At 40.7% G+C, this 27171-nt stretch overlaps 1 protein-coding gene across 1 annotated transcript in view; it reads left to right on the plus strand.

Annotated features, from left to right (window-relative positions):
* The window catches only part of LOC140212300 (collagen alpha-6(VI) chain-like), a 122090-nt gene that overhangs the window by 72939 nt on the left and 21980 nt on the right, over positions 1-27171 (plus strand). The window contains exons 21-29 of the mRNA XM_072283004.1: positions 1672-1707; positions 2652-2714; positions 6003-6065; positions 9835-9897; positions 15456-15518; positions 21286-21336; positions 22411-22446; positions 22553-22615; positions 23654-23716. Coding sequence (XP_072139105.1) covers positions 1672-1707; positions 2652-2714; positions 6003-6065; positions 9835-9897; positions 15456-15518; positions 21286-21336; positions 22411-22446; positions 22553-22615; positions 23654-23716 — 501 coding nt within the window. The remainder of the gene's footprint in view (positions 1-1671; positions 1708-2651; positions 2715-6002; positions 6066-9834; positions 9898-15455; positions 15519-21285; positions 21337-22410; positions 22447-22552; positions 22616-23653; positions 23717-27171) is intronic.

Consider the following 27171-nt stretch of genomic DNA (forward strand, 5'->3'; position numbering starts at 1 on the left):
AATTTGCAACAACCACTGCAGTTCATGGCTTCAGAAGTTGGCGAGGATATGTTCTGCCCACTTCACTCTGGAGAATACTTGGCATTAATTGGCAACAAAACACTTGCTCCACAGGTCAAGCCATCAAGGAGCCTATTCCCATTCCCCTTCTGATATGTCTATCCATGGCCTCCTCTACTGTCAAGATGAAGCCACACTCAGGTTGGAGGAACAACACCTTATATTCCGTCTAGGTAGCCTCCAACCTGATGGCATGAACATTGACTTCTCTAACTTCCGTTAATGCCTCACCTCCCCCTCGTACCCCATCCATTATTCATTTATTTATTTATTATTTATTTCCCCCTTTTTTTTTCTCTCTCTCTTTTTTCTCCCTCTGTCCCTCTCACAATAACTCCTTGCCTGCTGTCAATCTTCCACTGGTGCTCCCCTCCCCCTTTCTTTCTCCCTAGGCCTCCCATCCCATGATCCTCTCCCTTCTCCAGCCTCGTATCCCTTTTACCAATCAACTTTCCAGTTCTTAGCTCCATCCCCCCTCCTTCTGTCTCCTCCTATCATTTCGGATCTCCTCTCCCCCTCCCACTTTCAAATTTCTTAATATCTCTTCTTTCAGTTAGTCCTTACGAAGGGTCTCGGCCCGAAACGTCAACTGTACCTCTTTCTATAGATGCTGCCTGGCCTGCTGCGTTCCACCAGCATTCTGTGTGTGTTGCCTATTGTTAATGTCTAGTTAACATTGTGTTTCCACTCTTGAATGCTGGCGTTTGTTTACGTGTTTTAAATCAGTTTAAGTTATGTAAATCGTTTTGTATGAATTGGTTAACTACAGTGCTCTCCATTCCCATTTACTCTATCTGATTCTAAGTGAGTTCAAACAAGCACTGATTTTTTTCGGAACATAAATAGCAGAATAAATGAACCACTTACGCTTGATGTCTGATCTGCCATTGATTGATGCTTACCTTCTGATCTCAGCAACATTTTTTTGCAGTAACTTCATATCACGATGCACTTGGCAAAAATAAATGTAATGCCATCTTGAATGAGTTCACTGACGAAGCCTTGACAGTCAAACTGGGGAGAGATTTCCAATGATTCCTTATGCTCTTGGCACTTATATTCTTTCACTGTTTCACCCAGGCCCATCCAAAAACCAACACTCTCAAATATAAAATATATTTAAAATATACTTTGTGATGCTAACCTTTTACCAAAGTGGATCAATTCATGATTTCACACATTATATTTCACTTGCCATGCTCTTGATCATTACATCAGGCTATCTAACACCACCTGCCCCTCCCACCCCCTCAGTCCCGCACCCCGGCACCTGTCTGTAGCCTCCTCACAATCCACACAGTAACTGAGCTTTGTATCATCAGCTATTTTGGATAGATTATACTCAATCACTTCACTTCATTTTCATGGCAGTCCAACAGTGACAGCCATCCTCCTGAAAATTACCCCTTTGTTGCTGCTACAATTTCTCTGTTAGCCAAACTAAATTTATTCACTGTAAATTTGATTGCCGTCCAAATATCCAGAAGATTAATTATGATTATTACTTGAGATGAACTACAGTATTGTTGCCCTTATATTGTTATATAATGCAATGGAAACTTTTGGATTTGATCAACAGTCTAAAACAAATATACTTTTATGTCTTTAAAGGGTCAACGTGGTCGGAGAGGAGCTATGGGTCGCAAGGTATGTTTATTAGTTATAGTGCTAATTTAGCATAAGGAACTCTAGCACAACTGTATAAAAATGTTCATTCGCAGAAATCTTGTCTGTTAGATTAAATGATTGGCTTTTGGTTTGTCGCAACTAGTTGCACATAACTGTATTGCATGCTGCTGAACGTATTGTTTGATGGATTGAGACTGCAGAATTATGTAGTGACAGAGCATTTAGACATCAGATTAAATTATTCAGATTTCAGATTTATTTATTTATCACGTGTACTTTGAAACCTACATCATTCAATATAAAACTGGTTTTACCTTTTACAAAGCTTTTCCTTTATGAGTTTAACACTGCAGTGCAAAATGAGTGTCTGATTTGATCAGGTGAATTAGTCTACCAATTCCAAATTAATGCAAAAAGAATGAACTAGGATGGTAATGTTTATAAACAGCTACATTCAAGAGGAACTCACGACTTGATGATATGTTCAACTTTTTGTTGGGAAGATTGGCTGTGAATTGAACGTCAATAGCTTCTCAAATGAATGCCATATTTATGTAGTTTTCAGTTACTAAAACTGATCTACTTTGTTATGCGTAATTAGATGTCACTGTAGCTCTAAATTTCCATTCAAACATGCCAGTTGGATGAAACTATTAAGGAGCAAAAAACAAGATGCAGGAAATCTGGAATAAAAACAGAAAATGCTGGGAACACAAAACAGGTCAAGTTGAATCTGATTATTCAACGGAACTAGCATATGTTTTTCTTATTCCTCTCCTCTGATAAGTATGGTACATAGCGTCCAGGCCAGGAGGACTTTGGGATTAATTGTCTTGTGGCTGTTGAGTGTAGGATGACAAGTTTCACTCTAAATCAAGCAAGGAGGTATCAAGCAAGATGTTCTGCAACCTTTATGATTACTTTTCTCAGTTCTCTAAATAACATAGGTCTTCCTCCTATAGGGTCGCAGTGGACGACCTGGTATCACAGGATCCTTTGGGCCCCCTGGATTCCAAGGCCAACAGGTGAATACAAATACTTATTATGTGGAAGACAAAATATCTTCTGGAAACTTGGTGCATTTTTTGAACAGATTGAACAAATCACTTACAGCTATAAATCTACATATTAGACAGTGTTGGCTAAAATGATTGAAGTAAGTTAGTCAATAGTCTCTAATGCTATTGGCTATATAAAGGAGAGTAGAAAAAGGATACAATTGTAGAACATTTAAATTAAAATAATTAAAGAATTTCATGATCTCTGTTTTTTGACATTAAATTTAAATGATTCTTTTAAATTTTTGTTCTCAACATTAATATAATATTTTCAAGTAGAATACTAATGAAAGAAGAATATTAATATTAATATTAATTAATTTATAGCCAGATTGTTTGGGGTCAGGATAGAATTGTGCTTCCTCAGTTTTATTTCCTGCTAATCTTTGAATGTTTTAGCAAATAGAAAATCATCCTTTTTCAGAAACTAAAGGATCCACCCTTTATTTTCATCACTCTTGTAATACTTTCCATCCAATGCCTGCATAATTTTAAGCAACACTATTATAACTTCCATGTACAGAGAGTTGTCAAGGTTTCTCCAGTCTCTGCATACAGTGGAAGGCTTGTAAATCTTTTGTTCGCTCTCCAAAACCTTGGCACCTGTACAAAAGTCCCCCGATAGGGACACAGGCCTTCACTGAGCCCAAACCACCAGCTTCAAAAGCTTTAGCATAACATCTTTGCTTTTTCACTTTATATTTTACTTATGATCCCGCCCACAATTTTAAGAACCTTTATAAGCCTATCTTGCCACCCTCAAATATCATACATCAATGTCCGTAAGGCCAAAAAGATGAATGCAGACTTCAGGAAGGGTAAGAACACAAACCAATCCTTGTAGAGGGATCAGAGGTGAAGAGAGTGAGTCCTGGGTGTCAAGATCTCTGAGGATATAACCTGGTCCCAATATATAGATGCAGCTATAAAGAAGGCAAAACTGCAGCTAAATTTCATTTGGAATCTGAGGAGATTCAGTTTGTCACATAAAGCATTCAAAAACTTCTACAGATTTACGATGGAGAGCATTCTAACAGGCTACATCACTGTCTGGTATGGGTGGCTACTGCACAGGACAAAAAGAAGTTACAGAAAGTTGTAAAATTCATCAGCTCCATCTTGGGTACTAGCCTTCATAGTACCAAGACACCTTCAATGAGCTGTGCCTCAGAAAGGCAGCATCCAACATTAAGACCCCCATCACCCAGGGCATGGCCTCTTCTCATTGTTACCATCAGGAAGGAAGCACAGAAGCCAGAAGTCATACACTCAGTGATTCAGGAACCATTTCTTCCTCTCCAATTCCTAAATGGACATTGAAACTGTGAACACTACCTTACTTTTTTTCCTGTTTTTCCACTATTTTTAATTTAACTATTTAATATACATATATATATGTACTTACCGAAATTGATTTACATATATATTTTTTCCCATGTAATCATGCATTGCATTGTTCTTCTGCCACTAAGTTAACAAATTTTACAACACTTGCCAGTGATATTAAACCTGATTCTGATTCTAATCCTACATCCCTTTCTAGAATTGTGCCATTTGTTTTAAAAAGCTTTAAAAACAATTATGATTGGTCCTCATGGCATTATCTATAAACTACTCAAAGCATTTCATCACAGTGACACTCACATCTACTGTGATGAAATGCTTTGAGAGGTTGGTCATGGCTACAATTAACTGCTGTCTCAGCAAAGATCTAGACTGCTACAATTTGCCTGTTGCCACAATAGGTCTACAGTGGATGCAGTCTCACTGGTTCTCCACATGACCCTGGATCTCCTAAACAATAGTAATACCTACAACAGGCTGCTGTTTATTGACTACAACCTGGGCCTCTGTACCTCCCTCTGCAAATGGATCTTTGACTTCCTCATTGGGAGACCACAGCCTGCGCAGATCGGAAATAATTTCTCTTCCTCATTCACAATCAACACTGGCCCAATTCAAGGGTGGGTGCTTAGCCCACTGCTCTACTTTATCTATACCCACAATTGGATGGTTAGGCCTAACTCAAACGCCACCTAAATTGGCCAAAGGTGCAACAATTGTTGGCAGAATTTCAAATGGTGATGAGGAGGCGTACAGGAATGAGACAGACTGGCTGGTTGAGTGGTGTCCCAGAAACAACCTTGTGCTCAATTTCAATAAGACCAGGGAATTAATTGTGGGCTTCAGAAAGGGGAAGTCATGGAAATACCTACAGTCCTCATCGAGGAATCAGAAGTGGAAAGGGTGAGAAATGTCAAGTTCCTGGGTGTCAACATCTCTGAGGACCTATCCTGGGCCCAACATATTGATGCAATTACAAAGACAGGAGTTTGAGGAGAATTGGTACGTCACCAAAGACAACGGTAAATTTCTACAAATGTACCATGGAGAACATACTAACTGATTGCATCACCATTCTTCTGATACGGACAGGTCACTGCACAGGATTGGGAAAAAAACTGCAGGAAATTGTAAACTCAGCCAGTTACATCATGGGTACTAGCCTTCCCAGCAGTCAGGACACTTTCAAAAGGGTAGCATTCATAATTAAGGCCCTCTGTCACTTAGGACATACACTCTTCTCATTGCCACCACCAAGGAAGAGCTACAGGAGCCTGAAGACACAGTCAACATTTCAGGAGCAGCCATGAAATTCATGAGTGGACAATGAACCCATGAACACGACCTGAATATTTTTCCCTCTCTTTTTGCACAACTTGTTTAATTTAAGCAACACACATAAAAGTTGCTGGTGAATGTAGCAGGCCAGGCAGCATCTCTAGGAAGAGGTACAGTTGACGTTTCAGGCCGAGACCCTTCGTCAGGACTGTTTGCGTTGTTTAATTTAACTTTCTTTTATATATATACTTATAGAAATTTTAGTTTTATAATTATGTATTGTAATGTACTGCTGTCACAAAAGAACAATTTTCATGATATATGCCAATGATACATGCCTGATTCTGATTGAAGGCATGAGGAGTCAAAATGAAAGTGAAAAAAAAATCATATAGTTTCTTCTGTACAAGCACTTGTAAATTCTGATTCCAATATTCAGGACTTCTGTCTCTTGCTACTTTTTTTAAAAAAATCAAAATCTTTAAAATAATGGAAATGAACAAGATTGGATTCTAGTAAAATTAGGAATGGTGTTTTACCCATTTTCTGATATGAGCAATAATTAATATTAGCATGTGTTGGATCTTTGTCATGTTGTTAATATTAGGGATCTTGTTTTCCCCTATTTTGCAGGGAGATAACGGAATTCCCGGTTTCCCTGGAAGAAGAGGAGAGGCTGGATTCCCAGGACATCAGGTTAGTAAGAGTAATGTTGATAATTTATTGAATTATGTAACAAATATGAACTTTCATGAGCCCTTTGCTAAGAATTTGATTTTTATGGAGAGCGTTGCTGAGAATTATGCCACTAAGCTTGCTTAACTATAAAAATCAGACCAGAATTTCTTGAGCTTTTACTAAATTAGCATTTTTCTACTTTTCTTTTCCCATTTTCCAAAGAGATGGCATAAATTAGAGTATGAGTGCATTCTTGCATTCTGTTTAATGCTGTAGAATGGACAGGCCAAATGGTCCTTAACTGTCTAAATAGTAAAGGTGGCAGGGAATAGCACCTGGAACAGTCCTTTCACAACCTCAGAACATCCTAACACTCTTTGTTCCCAATAAACTTCATGAATCATAGACAACATTAAATCTGCGTACTGCAAGGTTCAACAAAAGTCAATGAGATGCATTGTTCCATCTTTACCTATTCTGTCATAAATAATGATAATCAAAAGAATACTGGATTGATGGAAACCCCCTAAATATTCACTTATGTGTTTCCGGAGGGAAATCTATCATACCCAAATTGACTTTCCTCCAATTTGAGACCCTCCAATGTGTTTGACTCTTAGTACTTTAGGGATGAGTGATAGATGAATGCTTGCTTTTCTGTTGGACTGAAAAAGGAATAAATAACAAAATAAAAGCAGTAACCAGAGATATATCTCCAAATGCAACTCTTCACATTTGTGAATGTTAAGTTTCATGTTCACCAAGGATCCATAGAAGTCCCTTCCATAATTTTATCCACATGTTGCCTCCCTGGCTAGATCACAGAAACATGAAACAAGAATCCAAATCTAACAAATAGTTCTAAGCAGATTTGCATCTTTCTTAACCCCTGTACTCTCTGTAATTTATCTGACTGCTTTTCTGACATATGAAGCAACATACACAAAATACTGGAGGAACTCAGCCGGTCAGGTAGCATCTATGGAAATGAATAAACAGTCAATATTTTGGGCTGCGACCCTTCATCAGGACTGGAAAGGAAGGAGTGGGCCATGATAGTGTAATGGCTAGCCCAACACTTTACAGCACCAGTGAGCTGGGTTCAATTCCCACTGCTGCCTATAAGGAGATTTTATGTTCTCCCTGTGATGCCTGAGTTTCCTACCACAGTTCAAAGATGTACCAGTTAGAAGGTGAATTGGTCATTGTAAATTGTCCTGTGATCAGGCTAAGGTTAAATTGGGGGTTGCAGGGTGACACACTTTGAAGGTCTGGAAGGACCTGTCCCATGCTGTATCTCTGAATAAAGTAAATAAAGAATAAAAAAGTGAGTGAGGTGAAAGAGGACAAGCTAAAAGATGATAGGTGAAGCCAGGTGGATGGGAAATTAAAGGGCTGGAGAAAAGGGATCTGATAGGAGAGGAGTGTAGACCATGGGAGAGAGCAGAAAATAGGGGGACAATAGTTGTGGTGAAGGGGGAGGGGAAAAAATAAAAGGAGAAAAAAAATTACCAGATAGAGAAATCAATGTTCATTCCATCAGGCTGGAGGCTCCCTGGACAGAATATGAGGTGTTGGTCCTCATTGTGGCACAAGAGGAGGCCATGGACAGACATGTCAGAATGGGAATGGAGATAGGAAATAAAATGGTTGGCCACAGGGAACTTCGGCTCTTGGTGGATGTAGCGAAGATACTCGACAGCGATGGATGCTCAGAAATATCATCCACCTAATTCATTGTATTTGGATCATCTTCACTAACTTCAATTTCATCACTCTCCATAACCACCTGAAAGAGATTCAAACAATTTCTCATCAGAGTGTAGCTTTAGATTCAGTTTTGGACTACAACATCATGTAGACCACTTCTAGCATAATCTCTAAGCTCAATCTCTGCTTCAGCTCATCTGTTGTTATAAGTCTCATGAACTTTTTCTATACTTAACAATTCTAGCACACTCCCAGTGAGCACCCCTATTCATTATTTGCAAAGTTGAGTTGATACTAAATTCCTCTTCCTGTATTTAGATTCGAATTGTCCTACTCACCCTTTATCCCCATCTTTGTTGACTAGGTTGGTTCACAGTTAAACAATGACTTGGCTTTAATTTCGTACACTTTTTGTAAATTCCTGTCACAATCTTGTCTCCTATTTATTCCTATAACTTGGTGAAATGCTGGAATCCCCTGAGATATCTCCAATCCTCCAATTCTGGCCTTGTCAAATTTAATTGCTTTTCCATTGACCATCATGCCTTCAGCTGTTAAGCTTAAAACAAAGATTGGAATTCCCTGCCTAAAACTTCCCACAATCTCTTTCTCTTTTGTTCTCTGAAGCGCTACAAAAAAAAAACTTTTGGAGTATTTTGGGCCATTTGATCTAAAAGTTCCTGAAATCTTTCAAAGGCACCAAATTGGAATCATTTTACATTTTATAGCTTAGACATTTTTCACTGACTGTGAAGTAGTTACTGCATAAATATTCCAAAGTTGTGAACTGCGCTAAATGCAACAGAGTTGCTTGCTTTAAGTGCAGATAATGAGTTTTATAATATACTGTGGGACTGAGTGTCTCCAAAGACATTTTGGTCTCAGATTAAATGATAGGTTTCTGCATTCTTCCATTCCAAATCCATATAAAGTCACAGCTCATGCAATTGTTTCAACTTTATCTGTTTTTCCTACGATCTCACACTGAATCCTACTCACTATTATTGAATAGTCAAGAGAAGCATGCTATTCAGAGCGATACACATTGGATTTTACCCCATAGCCTCATCTTTTATAGGAAGCTGATGGGCATGACCCTCTAACTTGATGCTCTTGTATTATTGACTCATAAGAACAAAAGAAATAGGAGCAGGAGTAGGCCATCTGCCCCTTCGAACCTGCTTCACCATTCAATAAGATCATGGGTGATCTGGACATGAACTGATCTCCACCTACCTGCCTCTTCCCCATAACCCTTAGTTCCCCTACTATGCAAAATTCTATCTAACCTTGTCTTAAATATACTTACTGCTTCATTGGGCAGAGAATTCCACAGATTCACCACTCTCTTGGAAAAGCAGTTCCTCCTCATCTCTGTTCTAAATCTATTCCCCTGAAGCTTGAGGCTATGTCCCCTAGTTCTAGTCTCACCTGCCACTGGAAACAACTTTTCTGCCTCTATCTTATCTATCCCTTACATAATTTTATATGTTTCTACAAAATCTCCTCTCATTCTTCTGAATTCGAACAAGCACAGTCCCAGGCGACTCAACCTTTCCTCATAGTCTAACCCCCTTATCTCTGGAATCAACCTGGTGAACCTCCTCTGCACTGCCTCCAAAGCCAATATATCCTTCCTCAAGTAAGGAGACCAGAACTGCTCACAGTACTCCAGGTGTGGCCTCACCAGTACCCTGTATAGTTGCAGCATAACCTTCCTGCTCTTAAATTCAATCCCTCTGGCAATGAAGGCTATCATTCCATTTCCCTTCTTGAGAGCCTGCTGCACCTGCAAAGCAACCTTTTGTGATTCATGCACAAGCGCTCCCAAGTCCCTCTGCACAGCATCATGCGGCAATTTTTTACCATTTAAATAATAATCTACTCTTCCATTTTTCTCTCCAAAGTGGATGACCTTGCATTTACCAACATTGTACGCCACCTGCCAGACCCTTGCCCACTCACTTAACCTATCTATATCTCTGCAGACTCTTCGTATCTTCTGCACAATTTGCTTTCCCACTCAAACATGCCCATACATGCTTTATTTTTAACATTACTTTGATTTGTGTTTCAGGGCTCAATTGGAGATAAAGGCTTCACAGGTCTCAAAGGAAGTGATGGATTCAAAGGGAAAATGGTTTGTGAAGAATCTCTTATTCTGTGTTTCATCTTTCAGTGCATAATAAAATGGAACTTGTTGCAATGACAAATGAAAATCTGAGTACAGGCAGTTGCTGTCTGTTGAGGGCAAGAGGTGTATGTAGTTGTTACCCATTGTCCTCTGCATGCATTTAAAAAATCGTACTTTCTCCAAAGTGCATTATAGCTAAGATCAGGCAGCCCCCTTAACCTTTTTACCATTCCAGTTTCAGGTACACACACACACAAACGCACTCATACAATTTTGACTTTTCAGAACAACCACCACCACTGTCAGGAATGACATTCAAATGGAACAAATACTAGTTGTAACTGTAAGATAATGTTTAATTTGTTCAGTCACAGGTGTCTCACTAAAGGTTAATTTAGTGATATCTGAATAGACTTGAGACTTCAACAATGAAAACAGGAAATGCCGGATGTACTTAATGACATTCTCCCTTCTCCATCCTCCCTGAAGCTTAACAGTCGCCCTTTGTCTTCCCAGTTCTGATGAAGAGTCTTCAGTTCGAAATATTAACCCTGCTTCAGTTTGCTCGTATGCAGACTAACCTGCTAAGTATTTCCAGAATTAGCTATTTTTAGAAACATAGAAAACATACAGCACAATACAGGCCCTTCGGCCTACAAAGCTGTGCTGAACATGTCCCTACCTTAGAACTACCTAGGCTTTACCAGTAGCCCTCTATTTTTCTAAGCTCCATGTAGCCATCCAGGAGTCTCTTAAAAGACCCTATTGTTTTCACCTCCACTACGGATGCTGGCAGCCCACTCCACGCACTCACTACTCTCTGCATAAAAAAAAATTTACCTCTGACATCTCCTCTGCACCTACTTCCAAACACCTTAAAACTATGCCCTCTCATGCTAGCCATTTCAGCCCTGGGGAAAAGCCTCTGACTATCCACACAATCAATGCCTCTCATCATCTTGTACACCTCTATCTGGTCACCTCTCATTCTCCATCGCTTCAAGGAGAAAAGGCCAAGTTCACTCAACCTATTCTCATAAGTCATGCTCCCCAGTCCAGGGAACATCCTTGTAAATCTCCTCTGCACCCTTTCTATGGTTTCCACGTCCTTCCTATAACGAGGCGACCAGAATTGAGCACAGTACTCCAAGTGGGGTCTGATCAGGGTCCTATGTAGCTGCAACATCACCTCTCGGCTCTTAAACTCAATCCCACGATTGATGAAGGCCAATGCACTATATGCCTTCTTAACCACAGAGTCAACTTGCGCAGCTAATTTGAGCGTCCTATGGACTGGGACCCCAAGATCCCTCTGATCCTCCACACTGCCAAGAGTCTTACCATTAATACTATATTCTGCCATCATATTTGACCTAACAAAATGAACCACCTCACACTTATCTGGGTTGAACTCCATCTGCCACTTCTCAGCCAAGTTTTGCATCCTATCAATGTCCCACTGTAACCTCTGACAGCCCTTCACACTATCCACAACACCCCCAACCTTTGTGTCACCAGTAAATTTACTAACCCATCCCTCCACTTCCTCATCCAGGTCATTTATAAAAATCACAAAGAGAAGGGGTCCCAGAACAGATCCCTAAGGCACACCACCAGTCACTGACCTCCATGCAGAATATAACCCGTCTATAACCACTCTTTGCCTTCTGTGGGCAAGCCAGTTCTGGATCCATAAAGCAATATTCCCTTCGATCCCATGCCTCCTTTCTTTCTCAATAAGCCTTGCATGGGGTACCTTAACAAATGCTTTGCTAAAATCCATATACACTACATCTACTGCTCTTCCTTCATAAATGTGCTTAGTCACATCCTCAAAAAATTCAATCAGGTTCGTAAGGCACGACCTGCCTTTGGCAAAACCATACTGAATATTCCTAATCATATTATGTCTCTCCAAATGTTCATAAATCCTGCCTCTCAGGATATTCTCCATCAACTTACCAACCACTGAAGGAAGACTCACTGGCCTATAATATCCTGGGCTATCCCTACTCTCTTTCTTGAATAAGAGAACAAGATCCGCAAACCTCTCCCATTCTCATTGATGATGCAAAGGTCATTGCCAGAGGCTCAGCAATCTCCTCCCTCGCCTCCCACAGTAGCCTGGGGTACATCCTGTCCAGTCCCGGTGACTTATCCAACCCCACACAAATATTCCCTGAACATTTGCCACATTTCTTCGGTACGCTTCCCTGAGAACATCTGTTTCCAATTTATGCTTCCAGGTTCCTGCCTGGTAGCCTCATAGTTCCCCTTACTCCAAATTAAGCATTTCCCTACTTGCCTGTTCCTATCCCTCTCCAATGCTATGGTAAAGGAGATAGAATTGTGATCACTATTTCCAAAATGCTCTCCCATTGAGAAACCTGACACCTGACCAGGTTCATTTCCCAAACCAGATCAAATACAGCCTCTCCTCTTGTAGGCTTATCTACATATTGTGTCAAGAAACCTTCCTGAACACACCTAACAAACTCCAACCCATCTAAACCCCTCACTCTAGGGAGATGCCAGTCAATATTTGGGAAATTAAAATCTCCCACCACAACAATTCTGTTATTGTTACTCCTTTCCAGAATCTGTCTCCCTATCTGCTCCTCGATATCCCTGTTATATTGGGTGGTCTATAAAAAACACTAGTAGAGTTATTGACCCCATCCTTTTCCTACCTTCCACCCACAGAGACTCCGTAGACAACACCTCCATGACTTCCTCCTTTTCTGCAGCCGTGACACTATCTCTGATCAACAGTGCCATGCCCCCACCTCTTTTGCCTCCTTCCCTATCCTTTCTGAAACATCTAAAGCCTGGCACTTGAAATAGCCATTCCTGCCCCTGCACAATCCAAGTCTCTGTAATGGCCACAACATCATTGCTTCAAGTGCTGATCCACGCTCTAAGCTCATCTGCTTTACTCATGATACTCCTCGCATTAAAATAGACACATCTCAAACCATCGCACTGAGTGCATCCCTTCTTTGTCACCTGCCTATCCTCCCTTTCGCACTGTCTCCAAACTTGCTCTATTTGTGAGCCAACCTCTCTTTCCTCCGTTACTTCAGTTCATTTCCCAACCCCCAGCAATTCTACTTTAATCTCTCCCCAATAGCCTTAGCAAACCTTCCCGCCAGGATATTGGTCCCCCTCAGATTTAAGTACAACCCGTCCTTTTTGTATAGGTCACACCTGCCCCAGAAGAGGTCCCAATGATCCAGAAATCTGAATCCCTGCTCCCTGCTCCAATCCCTCAGCCATGCATTTATCCTCCACCTCATTCTATTCCTATATTCACTGTCACGTGGCACAGGCAGTAATCCCGAGATTACTACCTTTGAGCTCCTGCTTCTCAACTTCTTTCCCAACTCCCTGTAGTCTTTTTTCAGGACCTCCCCCCATTTCCTACCTATGTCGTTGGTTCCAATATGTACCATGACCTCTGGCTGTTTTCCTTCTCACTTCAAGATATCGTGGACACGATCAGAAACATCTCAGACCCTGGCACCTGGGAGGCAAACTACCATCTGCATTTCTTTCCTGCTTTCACAGAATCGCCTGTCTGACCCCCCAACTATAGAGTCCCCTATCACTGCTGCCATCCTCTTCCTTTCCCTACCCTTCTGAGCCACAGGGCCAAACTCTGTGCCAGAATCGTGACCAGTGTTGCTTCCCCCAGGTAGGTCATCCCCCCAACCGTACCCAAGCAGGAGTACTTATTGTTAAGGGGAACAGCCACTGGGGTACTCTCTAGTACCTGCTTCTTCCCCTTCCCTATCCTAACGGTTACCCACTTCTCTGTCTCCTGTGGTCTCGGGGTGATGACCTGCCTATAGTCCTCTCTATCACCTCCTCACTCTCCCTGACCAGACGATAGTCATCGAGCTGCATCTCCAGTTCCCTGACATGGTCTCTAAGGAGCTTTCGTTTTAGATTTTCAATATTGGTAGTTTAAAAAAAATCATGGATTCTAGATTTTAATTGGTAAGCATGTGTAAAGTCTCAAACAGTTCACCTCGCCATACAGAGAAGCGAATGTTACATATAAATCTCAGTGGAACAATGTTTTGCATGTGCAAAGCAGAACTCAGCAGTAGTACCTGTCAGGAGACACGTATTGTACACATGCATTACAAGCATGTGCCATGAAATGATTCATTCCAATTCTCAGCTCATGCTAATGGAATGATCTCCTTCCTGAACGTAGTTGCTTCCCTAATTTCCTTACAATCATGTTTCTTGTAATATGAAAATACCTTGTTTATAGAATACCTTTCAGCTAATATTATTCACATTTCTTTGAATATTTGAACTCATAATCCAGGCTGAAACATTAGTGTCCTGCTGAAAAAAAATTGAAGGTACCAAATTTGGATCATTTCACAATTTACGTTACACATTTTTCAATGGCTGTGAAGCAGTTATGAATATTCCAAAGCTATGAGCTGGTAATTCAATACAATTTCAATAGTTACAATGACATCATCTATAAAACCATATAACCATATAACAATTACAGCACGGAAACAGGCCATCTCGGCCCTTCTAGTCCGTGCCGAACTCTTACTCTCACCTAGTCCCACCGACCATCTACTTCAGTATTTAAGTCTGATAATGCTTCCATTGAATTACATTTCTACAATGGGAGGCATCATGGAAAGTTCAGCCTTTGCTCAAACAAAATAATTCACAAGGATGATCTAAAGTTTCTGAGAATAGGTAATCCAGACACCCAAAAATAATGCTATGAGGGTTAACTCTCTCAATACACAAATATCCCAACTGTAGATAAAGCAAATATGTCCGCTGTGCTAAGGGACAAAATTAGTTTGATCTGCAGGCTTCCTTGAAATTAGTCACAAAGGTGCTAAATAACTTGGCCAATGTTGCTTCATTTGATGTAGGCCAGCTAACATTTCTCCAATGTCTTACATTTAGATGATGCATACAAGAACATCTTATGGTCACATCAGTTTGCAAACCATATCATTTCAGAGGCCAGCCCCTTGCTGTGTCCTAGTAGCCTTTGTCCTTTAGACAGAACTGTTAGTTTAGAAAGTTGTCCTTTTAATTCAAACTGATTACTGCTTGCAAATTACATTAAATATTGAAGACTGGTTCTCATTCAGATTAATGCCGGATAATTTCATAGTTTCATATTTCCTGAATTCCTACCATCAAGCTTTGTTTTTTTATTTACCACTTATAGCCCTTTAGTCCAAGATGTACCAATACAGTTAAAGTTCATGGATTAGGAAATGGAACTCCACGGAATAAATAAGGCTAAGCTATGAAACACATCAAAGACAATCCTATTCAAGATGAGTTTTGTTTGTCATTTCCAACAACTAGATTGAAAATGGACTTCAGAGTATTTTGGGTAATCATTAACTATAGCTAGTTCTCAGCTTCAAACTGTAAAAAGACTTTACTTGATTAAGTAATAGTGATTTTTATCATTCGGAGACACACTACAGAAGGTGGTAACAGTATGTAGAATTAAGTTGTGTTAAATATGATATTATAACTCACATGGAAATTGTGTTCAGGGTGAAGATGGACCAGAAGGTCAGAAAGGAGAGTTTGGAAGAACTGGAGTTCGTGGACTACAGGTTAATCTGATTTTACCTTGCCACTGTTAAATTTTCGAGAATTACTGAGATTTTGTTTTGTTAAACTGACAGCCAGAGTCAATAAGATGTTTGGCACGTCGTCAGTATCAGGAAAATACCAAAGAAGTTCTCTGGTCTCTTGGAAATACAGAATTAGGGAAGTGTTTTCCATCAGCCAAGGACACAGTTCATGTGAAGTACTTAGTGGGTCTCATTTGGGGATTGTGAATAGTTTGATTGTTTCTGCAAAGAAAAGATATTTCCAGAATGTTTATTTACTGGATGTTGCAGAATTTTGCTGACAGAAAATAATTTCTTCTTTAATATGGTTAGTACTGTGTGCTTCTAAGAGAGGAGAAGAATAGTTAAAAGAGATTCCAATGATCCAGAAATCTGAATCCCTGCCCCCTGCTCCAATCCCTCAGCCACGCATTTATCCTCCACCTCATTCTATTCCTATTCTCACTGTTGTGTCGCACAGGCAGTAATCCCAAGATTACTACCTTTGCGGTCCTGCTTCTCAACTTCCTTCCTAACTCCCTGCGTCCACAGAATCGCTTGTCTGACCCCCTAACTATCGAGTTCCCTATCACTGCTGCCATCCTCTTCCTTTCCCTACCCTTCTCAGCCACAGGGCCAGACTCTATGCCAGAGGCATGGCCACTGTTGCTTCCCCCAGGAAGGTTGTCCTCCCCCACAACAGTACTTAAACAGGACAAGGGGTACAGCCACAGGGGTACTTTCTAGTACCTGACTCTTCTCCTTCCCCCTCCTGACCGTGACCCACTTGTCTGTCTCCCATGGCCCTGGTGTGACCACCTGCCAATAACTCCTTTCTATCACCTCCCCGCTCTCACTGACCAGGCGAAGGTCATCAAGCTGCATCTCCAGTTCCCTAACTCGGTTTCTCAGGAGCTGCAGCCTGACACACCTGGTGCAGATATGGCTGTCTGGGAAGCTGGGAGACTCTAGGACTTCTCACATCTGACACCGAGCACAGAAAACTGGCCTCACACACATACTTCCTCCCTTCTGCAAATAACACAGGTAAACCTACCCCGCCTTGTCTCCTTACTGCTTAAGCCCGTTGAGACAAAGCCCTGTCACTCTGCTACCTCTCACTCTGCTGCCTGCTGGATATGGCAGTCTTCTTTTTAAACCTTTAGCGCTCTACTGGCTGATGTTATGCACCTGCGCAGTCTTGCCTCTCTTTTACCCCGAGTAGTAAAAAACTCCCTTCGCTCCGAAAAATCAGCCGTGCACTTGCAGCCTTCTTGCTCCATCCTCTTTTGGGGCAGGTGTGACCTGTACAAAAAGGACAGGTTGCACTTGAATCCCAGGGGGACCAATATCCTGGTGGGGAGGTTTGCTAACGCTACTGAGGAGAGTTTAAACTAGAATTGTTGGGGGGTGGGAACTGAACTGAAGACACTGGGGAAGAGGAGGTTTGCTCACAAATAGAGAAAGCTTGTAGACAGTGCAAGAGGGAGGATAGGCAGGTGATAGGGAAGGGACACACTCAGACCGAAGGTTTGAGATGCATCTATTTTAACGCAAGGAGTGTTTTGAGCAAAGTGGATGACCTTAGAGCGTGGATCAGTACTTGGAGATATGACGTGGTGGCCATTACAGACACTTGGATGGCTCAGGGACAGGAATGGTTACTTCAAGTGCTGGGTTTTAGATGTTTCAGAAAGGACAGGGAGGGAGGCAAAAGAGGTGGGGGTGTGGCACTGTTGATCAGAGATAGTGTCATGGCTGCAGAAAAGATGGACGCCATGGAGGGATTGTCTATGGAGTCTCTGTGGGTGGAGGTTAGGAACAGAAAGGGGTCAGTAACTTTACTGGGTGTTTTTTATTGGCCGCCCAATAGTAACAGGGGTATCGAGGAACAGATAGGGAAACAGATCCTGGAAAGGTGTAATAATAACAGAGTTGTCGTGATGGGAGATTTTAATTTCCCAAATATCGACTGGCATCTCCCTAGAGCAAGGGGTTTAGATAGGGTAGAGTTCGTTAGGTGTGTTCAGGAAGGTTTCTTGACACAATATGTAGACAAGCCTACAAGAGGAGAGGCTGTACTTGATTTGGTATTGGAAATGAACCTGGTCAGGTGTCAGATCTCTCAGTGGGGGAGCATTCTTGAGATAGTGATCATAATTCTATCTCCTTTACAATAGCATTGGAGAGAAATAGGAACAGGCAGGTTAGAAAAGTGTTTAATTGGAGAAAGGGGAAACATGAGGGTATCAGGCAGGAAACTAGAGGCTTAAATTGGAAACAATTGTTCCCAGGGAAAAGTACGGATGAATGTGGCAAATATTCAGGAGATATTTGTGTGGATTTCTGCATAGGTATGTTCCAATGAGACAGGGAGATTATGGTAGGGTACAGGAACCGTGGTGTACAAAGGCTGTAATAAATCTAGTCAAGAATAAAAGAAAAGCTTACAAAAGGTTCAGAGAGCTAGGTAATGTTAGAGATCTAGAAGATTATAAGGCTAACAGGAAGGATTTTAAGAATGAAATTAGGAGAGCCAGAAGGGGCCATGAAAAGGCCTTGGTGGGCAGGATTAAGGAAAACCCTGGGGCATTCTACAAGTATGTGAAGAGCAAGAGGATAAGATGTGAAAGAATAGGACCTATCAAGTGTGACAGTGGAAAAGTGTGTATGGAACCAGAGGAAATAGCAGAGGTACTTAATGAATACTTTGCTTCAGTATTCACTATGGAAAAGATCTCGGTGATTATAGTGATGACTTGCAGCAGACTGAAAAGCTTGAGCATGTAGATATTAAGAAAGAGGATGTGCTGGAGCTTTTGGAAAGCATCAAGTTGGATAAGTCTCCGGGACTGGATGAGATGTACCCCAGGCTACTGTGGGACGCAGGGGAGGAGATTGTTGAGCCTCTGGCAATGATATTTGCATTATCAATGTGGGCGGTAGAGGTTCTGGAGGACAGGAGGGTTGCGGATGTTTTTCCTTTATTCAAGCAAGGGAGTAGTGATAGCCCAGGAAATTATAGACCTGTGAGCCTTACCTCAGTGGTTGGTAAGTTGATGGAGAAGATCCCGAGAGGCAGGATTTATGAATATTTGGAAAGGTATAATATGATTAGGAGTAAACAGCATGGCTTTGTCAAGGGCAGGTCTTGCCTTATGAGACTGGTTGACGTTTTTGAGGATGTAACTAAACTCATTGATGAAGGAAGAGCAGTAGATGTAGTGTATATGGATTTCAGCAAGGCATTTGATAAGATAGCCCATGCAAGGCTTATTGAGAAAGTAAGGAGGCATGGGATCCAAGGGGACATTGCTTTGTGGACCCAGAACTGGCTTGCCCACAGAAGGTAAAGAGTGGTTATAGATGGGTCATATTCTGCATGGAGGTCAGTGACCGGTGGAGTGCCTCAGGGATCTGTTCTGGGACCATTACTCTTCATGATTTTTATAAATGACCTGGATGAGGAAGTGGAGGGATGACTTAGTAAGTTGGCTGATGACACTAAGGTTGGAGGTGTTGTGGATAGTGTGAAGGGCTGTCAGAGGTTACAGTGGGACATTGATAGGATGCAAAACTGGGCTGAGAAGTGGCAGTTGGAGTTCAACCCAGATAAGTGTGAAGTGGTTAATTTTGGTAGGTCAAGTATAATGGCAGAATATAGTATTAATGGTAAGACTCTAGGTAGTGTGGAGGATCAAAGGGATCTTGGGGTTCAAGTCCATAGGACACTCAAAGCAGCTGCGCAGGTTGACTCTGTGGTTAAGAAGGCATATGATGTATTGGCCTTCATCAATCGTGGAATTGAACTTAGGAGCCGAGAGGTAATGTTGCAGCTATATAGGACCCTGGTCAGACCACACTTGGAGTACTGTGCTCAGTTCTGGTTGTCTTACTACAGCAAGGATGTGGAAGCCATAGAAAGGGTGCAGAGGAGATTTACAAGGATGTTGCCTGGATTAGGGACATACCTTATGAGAATAGGTTGAGTGAACTCGGCCTTTTCTCCTTGGAGCGACAGAGGATGAGAGATGACCTGATAGAGGTGTATAAGATGATGAGAGGCATTGATCGTGTGGATAGTCAGAGGCTTTTTCCCAAGGCTGAACTGGTTGCCACAAGAGGACACAGCTATAAGGTGCTGGGGAGTAGGTACAGAGGAGATGTCAGGGGTAAGTTTTTTTTTTACTCAAAGAGTGGTGAGTGCATGGAATGGGCTGCTGGCAACGGTGGTGGAGACGGATACGATAGGGTATTTTGAGAGACTTTTAGATAGGTACATGGTGCTTAGTAAAATAGAGGGCTACAGGTAAGCCTAGTAATGTCTAAGGCAGGGACATGTTCGGCATAACTCTGTGGGCTGAAGGGCCTGTATTGTACTGTAGGTTTTCTATGTTTGTATGTTAAGAATAGTTAAGTGTTGGGGTTTTGGGAGAGATACCCTAAACAAGCTGGCTGCTGTAAACTGGATTGTGTCAAGCTACTTTTAAAACAGTTTGAAATGTAGAACTACACTCCAAATCCAAGATCACCTGAACCTTGGTAGCTAAACAGCAGTACTCACACAATGCTTGTGTTGGCTCAATACTGTAGCTGGTCTTCAAGGTATTATTGACATGACCATTGAAGTATACATGAAGTATATCATGGATATTTTGGTCAACATCCATAAGACCAAAATCTTTTACAAACCTACCCTTAGTTCACCACCTTTCCCTTCCAAAATCAAGGGTTCACAGTGAGACCATAGAAAATGTTGAACATTCTGGGCAAAGGTAAATTGTAGAAGAAATTTACCTAACCCTAACCATAACCTTCACCTTTGGTCCATCAATACAACCTTTGATCAGTTAAGGAACAGGATATTTGGAGATCTCAGGCCTTGCACAGAAATCATTCTCTATGTTCCTTGCCCTACTGCACAATTCTGAGATCTAGAATCCCTTCAGCAGGCACCTTGAAGCACTGGAAAAAATACCAACAATGTTGTCTCTGCAAAGTCCTCCAAATTCATTGGAAGGATAAGTGAACCAACATTGATATCCACTCCCAGACCAACAGTGAGGTCCAAGTTATGTTCTATCAGCTACATTGGACAAGTCATATTATTCACAGGCTCAACACTAGACTCCTGGAATGTAACATTCCAAATGTAGTAAAGGCTGCAGTTAAACCTCCTTGAAGAAATACAAATACCCACTTACACTTACTCTTGGGAGATCTCTGGCACATAATCGCTTCAAGAGGATAAGGAGCATTTGTGTTTGCATTGAGAATCTTTTGACTTTGTATTGGAAGCACACTGTAACCCAGAGTACGGCATGAAAGGAACATAGTTTTTCAGAAATTGCACTCTCAAGTGCCCAGTCAAGCATCATCTGTCCTATTTGTGGATGAGTTTGTGGTTCCCATGTTGACTCATGTCTCTCCTCAAACCCACAAAACAAGAGTGGATGCAAATCATCCTCGATACTGAAAGACTGCTTAAGAAGGAGGAGACTGAAGAACTTAAGAAAAGCTGTGGAGACTGTGTCTGATTGTATGTAGTGTGTAACTTCAGCTTAACTGAAAAGAAAATCTATCATAAAGATGAACCTTGTTATGATTTTCCATCCAGCAGCCGAGAAATGAGACATACTGTTGCTTTTTGTATTAATTTTTTTCCTGTAATGACAAAACGTATGTTTATTTTGGTTCAGTTCATGCAAATGTGGTACAATTAGGGGTTTAGAGATGACTCACATGCACTCCATTTCATATTACACAGGGCACGGATGGGATTGATATGATTGGAAATCCTGGACCAAAAGGACGAAAGGTGAGGAAACATAATGCCAGAAACCAAGCAAATGTTTTTTTCTCTGCCTTCAGTACAAAATTCCATGGTATACGCACACATACCTATCACCTTCCTAAACCATTAATTTTGCATCAGTCTTTCAGTCATCACCCTTAGTGTCTGTCAAAATCCCACTCCTGTAATAGCACATTGGGAAATTTAAGTACACTAGTGGAGTTGTATAAATGAAAGTTGTTGCTTGTACTCTATCAAATTAATTTTAGTGAGTGGCAGATCACGTTGATAATCATACACATTTAGAACTCTGTCATCTGGCATAATACTTCTTTGAATATGTACAAGTACACTGCAGATATTAATCCTAATAATCCATTAATCTGCAATGTGTTAGAAGTAATTTGGTTCAATCTGGTCCTCAACATACATATTTGTAATATGCTCTAGTGAGTGTACTTATTGTCAGTAATACTTCTGTAATATTAACTAATGCATAAACATGATTGGAGAAAGGAACCATTCCACAAAAAACAAGGAGGGAATCTTAAACCCTTCTTCAACTGATGTTTCAGGCTTTTTTTGTGTGTAGATATCCCAGAGTTAATTACACAAGGACAGCAATTTCCCCCTTTCAATCTGGACCATTATTTATAAAGAACATCTGAACAAAATAATGCATTGCCACGTATCAAAAGTAATTATACACACAGATTATATACATCACTGGGTTAAGTTTTCCAAATATGGGCAAGCTCTGCAAAAGTTGGCAAATTGCATCTGCGAATCTCACCTTGTGTAAAATGGCTGTTATTGCATAAGTAGTCTTTTGGGTAACCAACCACATGTGGTGGACATCTCTCTTGATTTCTGTTTTCATTCACTGCAATGACTGACAAGTTTGTCCATCAAGTCAACATCTATCCTATCCTATTCCATTACAACATATTTAAATATGTATGAAAGTCTAGTGATACATTGCTGCATGAATTTCATTCCTTCTGTACAATATGCTGCTGTTCTAACAGCATCACATTGATAAGAGTATAACTAGTTGAACAATACAGTCTAATTTCTTCCCCTTTCTTATTGTTTAAGGGAGAACGCGGGTTCCCTGGATATCCTGGTCCACAGGTACTTGTTGAAAACATTTATGTTTGTAAAATGATGTACAGTATTTTTTTAAATTTATAAAGGGCATGAGAAAGTTAGCTGTGTAAATTATGTTCTGAATTTTCAGGGACCAGATGGCAACCATGGAACTTCTGGTGGAAAGGGCCCTAAAGGATCAAGAGGACGCAGGGTATGTCAATTTGTTTGCTTCATGCATTGAACTTTTTAGGTTCAGTCCCAAATTGACTTATATAAGGGAGCTGGCAAATCTAACAACATAAATGTTTTTAGAAATCCCTCTGAAATGTTAGTTGGTGTATGAATTTACCAATGCCTACTATCCTACCATCTGCTCCCTCTATTCCCTCTAAATTGCTGTCCACCCAATTTACAGCTTGACAGGTAAAATATATAAATGTCTTCCACACCTTCCAAATGCAACAAGCTATGCTTCTTTAAAGGAGCTGAGTTGTTGAAACGTTTTGTGAAACATCATGCTTGAGGTAAAATTTCTGACATTTACACTTCCAGTTGCTGTTTATCAATAAAGTGTTGTGCCTTGTTAGAGAAAAATAACAAAGTTTATATAGAAATATATCCTTAAATATGTATATATTGCAATATGTTCTGACTGATGTTAGCCACTGCCAAAACTATTTCCTGGTTAAGGGTACCTCCCTCTGGTGCCCCTCCTCCTTCCCCTTTCACCTTGGTCCACTCTCCTCTCCTATTAGATTCCTTCCTCTTCAAACATGTACCTTCTCCACCCATCACGTCCCAGCTTCTCACTTCATCCCTCCCACCCCCTACCCTTCACCTGGTTTTACCTTTCAACTTGCCAGCTTACACTCCGCTTCCTCCCACCCCCCCCCTTCTCATTCTGGCTTCTACTCCCTCCCTTTACAGTCCTGATCAAGGGTCTCGGCCCAAAATTGACTGTTTATTTCCCTCCATAGATGCTTCCTGATCTGCTGAGTTCCTCTAGCATTTCGTGTGTTGCTCTGAATTTCCAACATCTGCAGCATCTCTTTCATTCCTAGATAAAGCAACCTTAAGAGTTTAAATGTTGCGAAAGTCATCAGAACACAAAATGATTGTGTGAGACTTTGAATATTGATCAAGAAAGAACAATGATTAGATATGTAACACTGATGGGAGCAGACAGATTTTGTAACAATTAGGAATACTTTTTGTTTTGATTGAATAAAGCTTAACATTTCTGTTTAAGGGGGACTCTGGTCCATCTGGTGACCCTGGAAACCAAGGAGAAGGAGGAGCTCCTGGAATAAGGGTAAGGTACACTCTTCGGGATAGAAAACTAGAAGCTTTTTTGCTAAGTTATTTCCAGTGATTGCATGTGAAGTCATTCTCATATATATTTTGCTTATATGCTTATTAATGCTCAGAAGAACAGCTCTAGAGCCATCACAGATGTCTAAGAAAAGCTGATTAATAACTAAAATACTAGAAGGTCCTAGAATTTTTTTTGGCAGAATGAGATTTTTCATTCCTTATTTTAGGTGCTAAATCTACTAAATAGTAATACATGTGTATTTAACTTTGGTCAATGCTGCTGATGCCTGTGTTTTTATATGGTAGAGACAGCGGCATTAGAAAGCTCAACTAATTGAATAGGAATAGTAAATGTGTAACTTTTAGTCTGCTCCACCATGATTGGTTCAGTTTACCTCCCTTCAACGAAATATCCTCACAAAAATCTTTTACTAAGACACAAGAAGTGTCATGCCGGGAAATGCAATGGGACAGCATTCTGAAAAATAATTGTAATTTGTTATGAAAATTTGGCTTGACACAGCTGAGATCACAATCTGGAGAAGTTAGGACACTGTGTTTTCTTGGGGAATGAATGAAATGAATCCTCCTTGCAAGTTTATCAAATTTACAAACTGAACTCAATCACAGTATAGCAAAAATATGCAAAATGCATTTCCATTACATGACCACAGCTAAAAGGTCAAGGTGCAGATAATTGTTCATCTAATTTATTGAAGTTTGCTCTCGGCTGGATTGCTGTAGTTGCAATGATGACACGCTAGCTCATTTATTAAACATAATAAGTGACCTGAACCTGTAGCTATTTGACCATATGGAAAGTTTTTCGTCTCTGTGTCTGGAATTTTATGCTGATAAATGATCAAATATGTTGCTTCTGTATCCAAGAGTTAATACACGACTTTTTTTTACTATTTACTGTGAGGAAGATGATAGGCCAAAATTGCAGTCAATGGGCTAAGTTAAAGTGTATTAAGGAGTCAAAACTGAAAAGAGAGATGAACACAGGACTGAAAGTATTATAGTTAAATGCACACAGTATACAGAATAAGGTAGATAATCTTGTAGTCCGGATCCAAATTGCCAGGTATGACATGGGCATCGCTGAGTCAAGCCTGAAAGATCATAGTTGGAAGCTTAACATCAAAGGATATACATTGTTTTGAAAGGACTGGCAGGTGGGTGCAAGGGGTGCAGTGACTCTGTTGGTAAAAAGCGAAATAAAGTCCTTACAAAGAGGTGACATAAGATCAGAAGATGTAGAATCCTTGTGGGAAGAGCTAAGAAACTGGTAGGGTAAATGACCCTGATGAAAGTTATGTACAGGCATCCAAACAGCAGCCAGGATGTGGGCTACGAATTACAAAGGGAGATAGAAAAAGTGTCTAAAAAGCGCAATGTTGTCATAGTCATGGAGGTTTTCAATATGCAGATAGATTGGAAAAATCAGGTTGGAGCTAGATCCCAAGAGAAGTAACTTGTAGAATGCCTATGCAATGTTTTTTTTCAGAGCAGCTTGTGGTTGAGCCCACTAGGGGAATGACAATTCTGGACTGGGTATTATGTCATGACCCAGATTTGATTAGAATTCTCCCTGCAGTTTGAGAAGCCAAAATTGGATGCATTAGTATTACAGTAGAATAAAGGGAATTACAGAGGCATGAGAGAAGAGCTGGTCAAAGTTGATTTGAAATGGACACTAGCAAGGTTGATGACAAAACAGCAATTGTTGGAGTTTCTGGGAGCAATTCAGAAGATGCAGGAAAGATACATCACGAAGTGGAAGAAGTATTGTGAAGGGAGGATGATGGCAAAAACTGTAGCAAAAATTAACGGGAAGGAAGAGGATTGGGAAGCTTTTAAAAACCAACAGAAAACAACTAAAAAACCATAAAAAGAGAAAAGCTGAAATATGAGGGTAAGCTCACCAATAATATAAAATATAAAGGAAGATAAAATTTTTGTTTCCAAATACGTGAAGAGTAAAAGAGAAAAGAGAGTGGATAGCAACCACTAGAAATTAACGTGGAGAGGTAGAAATAGGAGACAATGAAATGGCAGATAAACTGTGGAAGACACCAGCAGAATGCCAGAAATAAGAAAGTGTCAGGGGGCAGTAATGAATGTCATTGCTACTATTAAAGAGAATATGCTTGGGAAGCTTAAAACCTTAAAAGTCTGAAGGTAGATAAGTCACCTGGACCAGATGAACTGCATGCCAGGATTCTAAAAGAAGAAGTTGAGGAGATTATGGAAGCATTAGTAATGATCTTTCGAGAATCATTAGATTCTGGAATGGGTCTGGCGGACTGGAATATTGCAAATGCCACTCCACTCTTCAAGAGGGTAGAGGGGCAGAAAAACTGAAATTATAGGCCAGTTAGTCTGACCTCAGTGGTTGGGAAGATGTTGGATTGTTAAGGATGTGCTTTTGGGGTACTTGGAGGCACAGGACAAAATAGACATTTTGTCAGCATTGTTTCCTTAAGGGAAAATATTGCCTGACAAAACTGTTGGAATTCTTTGAAGAAATAACAAGCAGGATAGAGAAAGAAGAATCAGTGGATGTTGTGAACTTGGATTATCAGATGGCCTTGACAAGGTGCCACATATGAGGCTGCTTAACAAGTTAAGAGCCAATGGTGTTACAGGAAACATACTAGCATAGATAGAGCAATAATAGATTGCAGGAGGCAAAGAGTGGGAATAAAGGGAGCCTTTTCTGTTTAGCTCCCGGTGACCAATGGTGTTCCACAGAGGTCTATCTTGAGGCTGTTTCTTTTAATGTTGTATGTCAATAATTTGGATAATGGAATTGATGGTTTTGTGGCCAGGTTTTCAGATGATACAAAGATAGGTGAAGGTGGTAGGAAGTGTTGAGGATGCAGGGATGCTGCAGAAGGACTTAGACAGATTAAGAGAATTGGCAAATAAGTGGCAGATGGAATACAGTGACAGGAAGTGTGTGGTCCTGCACAGTGGTAGAAGAAATAACAGTATAGACTATTTTCTAAATGGAGAGAAAATTCAAAATCTGAAATGCAAAGGGACTTGGGAGTCCCCATGCATGATTTCCTAAAGGTTAATTTTCAGGTTGCATTTGCGGTAAGGAAGGCAAATCCAATGTTAGCATTCATTATGAGAGGACTAGAATATGAAAACAATGATATAATGTTGAGGCTTTATAAAGAGTATTATGAGCATTTTGGGGCCCCTTATTTAAAAAGACTGTGCTGACATTGGAAAGGGTTCAAAGGAGGTTCATGCAAATGATTCCAGGAATGAAAACTTTATCATTTGAGAAGTGTTTGATGGCTCTGGGTCTGTATTCACTGAAATTCAGAAGTATGAGGGGGGGATCTCAATGAAAGGCACTTGACAAGGTTCCACATGGTAGGCTTATTCAGAAAGTCAGAAGGCATGGGATCCAGGGAAGTTTGGCCAGGTGGATTC

This window comes from Mobula birostris, chromosome 19 (genome assembly GCF_030028105.1).
Source record: "Mobula birostris isolate sMobBir1 chromosome 19, sMobBir1.hap1, whole genome shotgun sequence".
Taxonomy (NCBI): Eukaryota; Metazoa; Chordata; class Chondrichthyes; order Myliobatiformes; family Myliobatidae; genus Mobula; species Mobula birostris.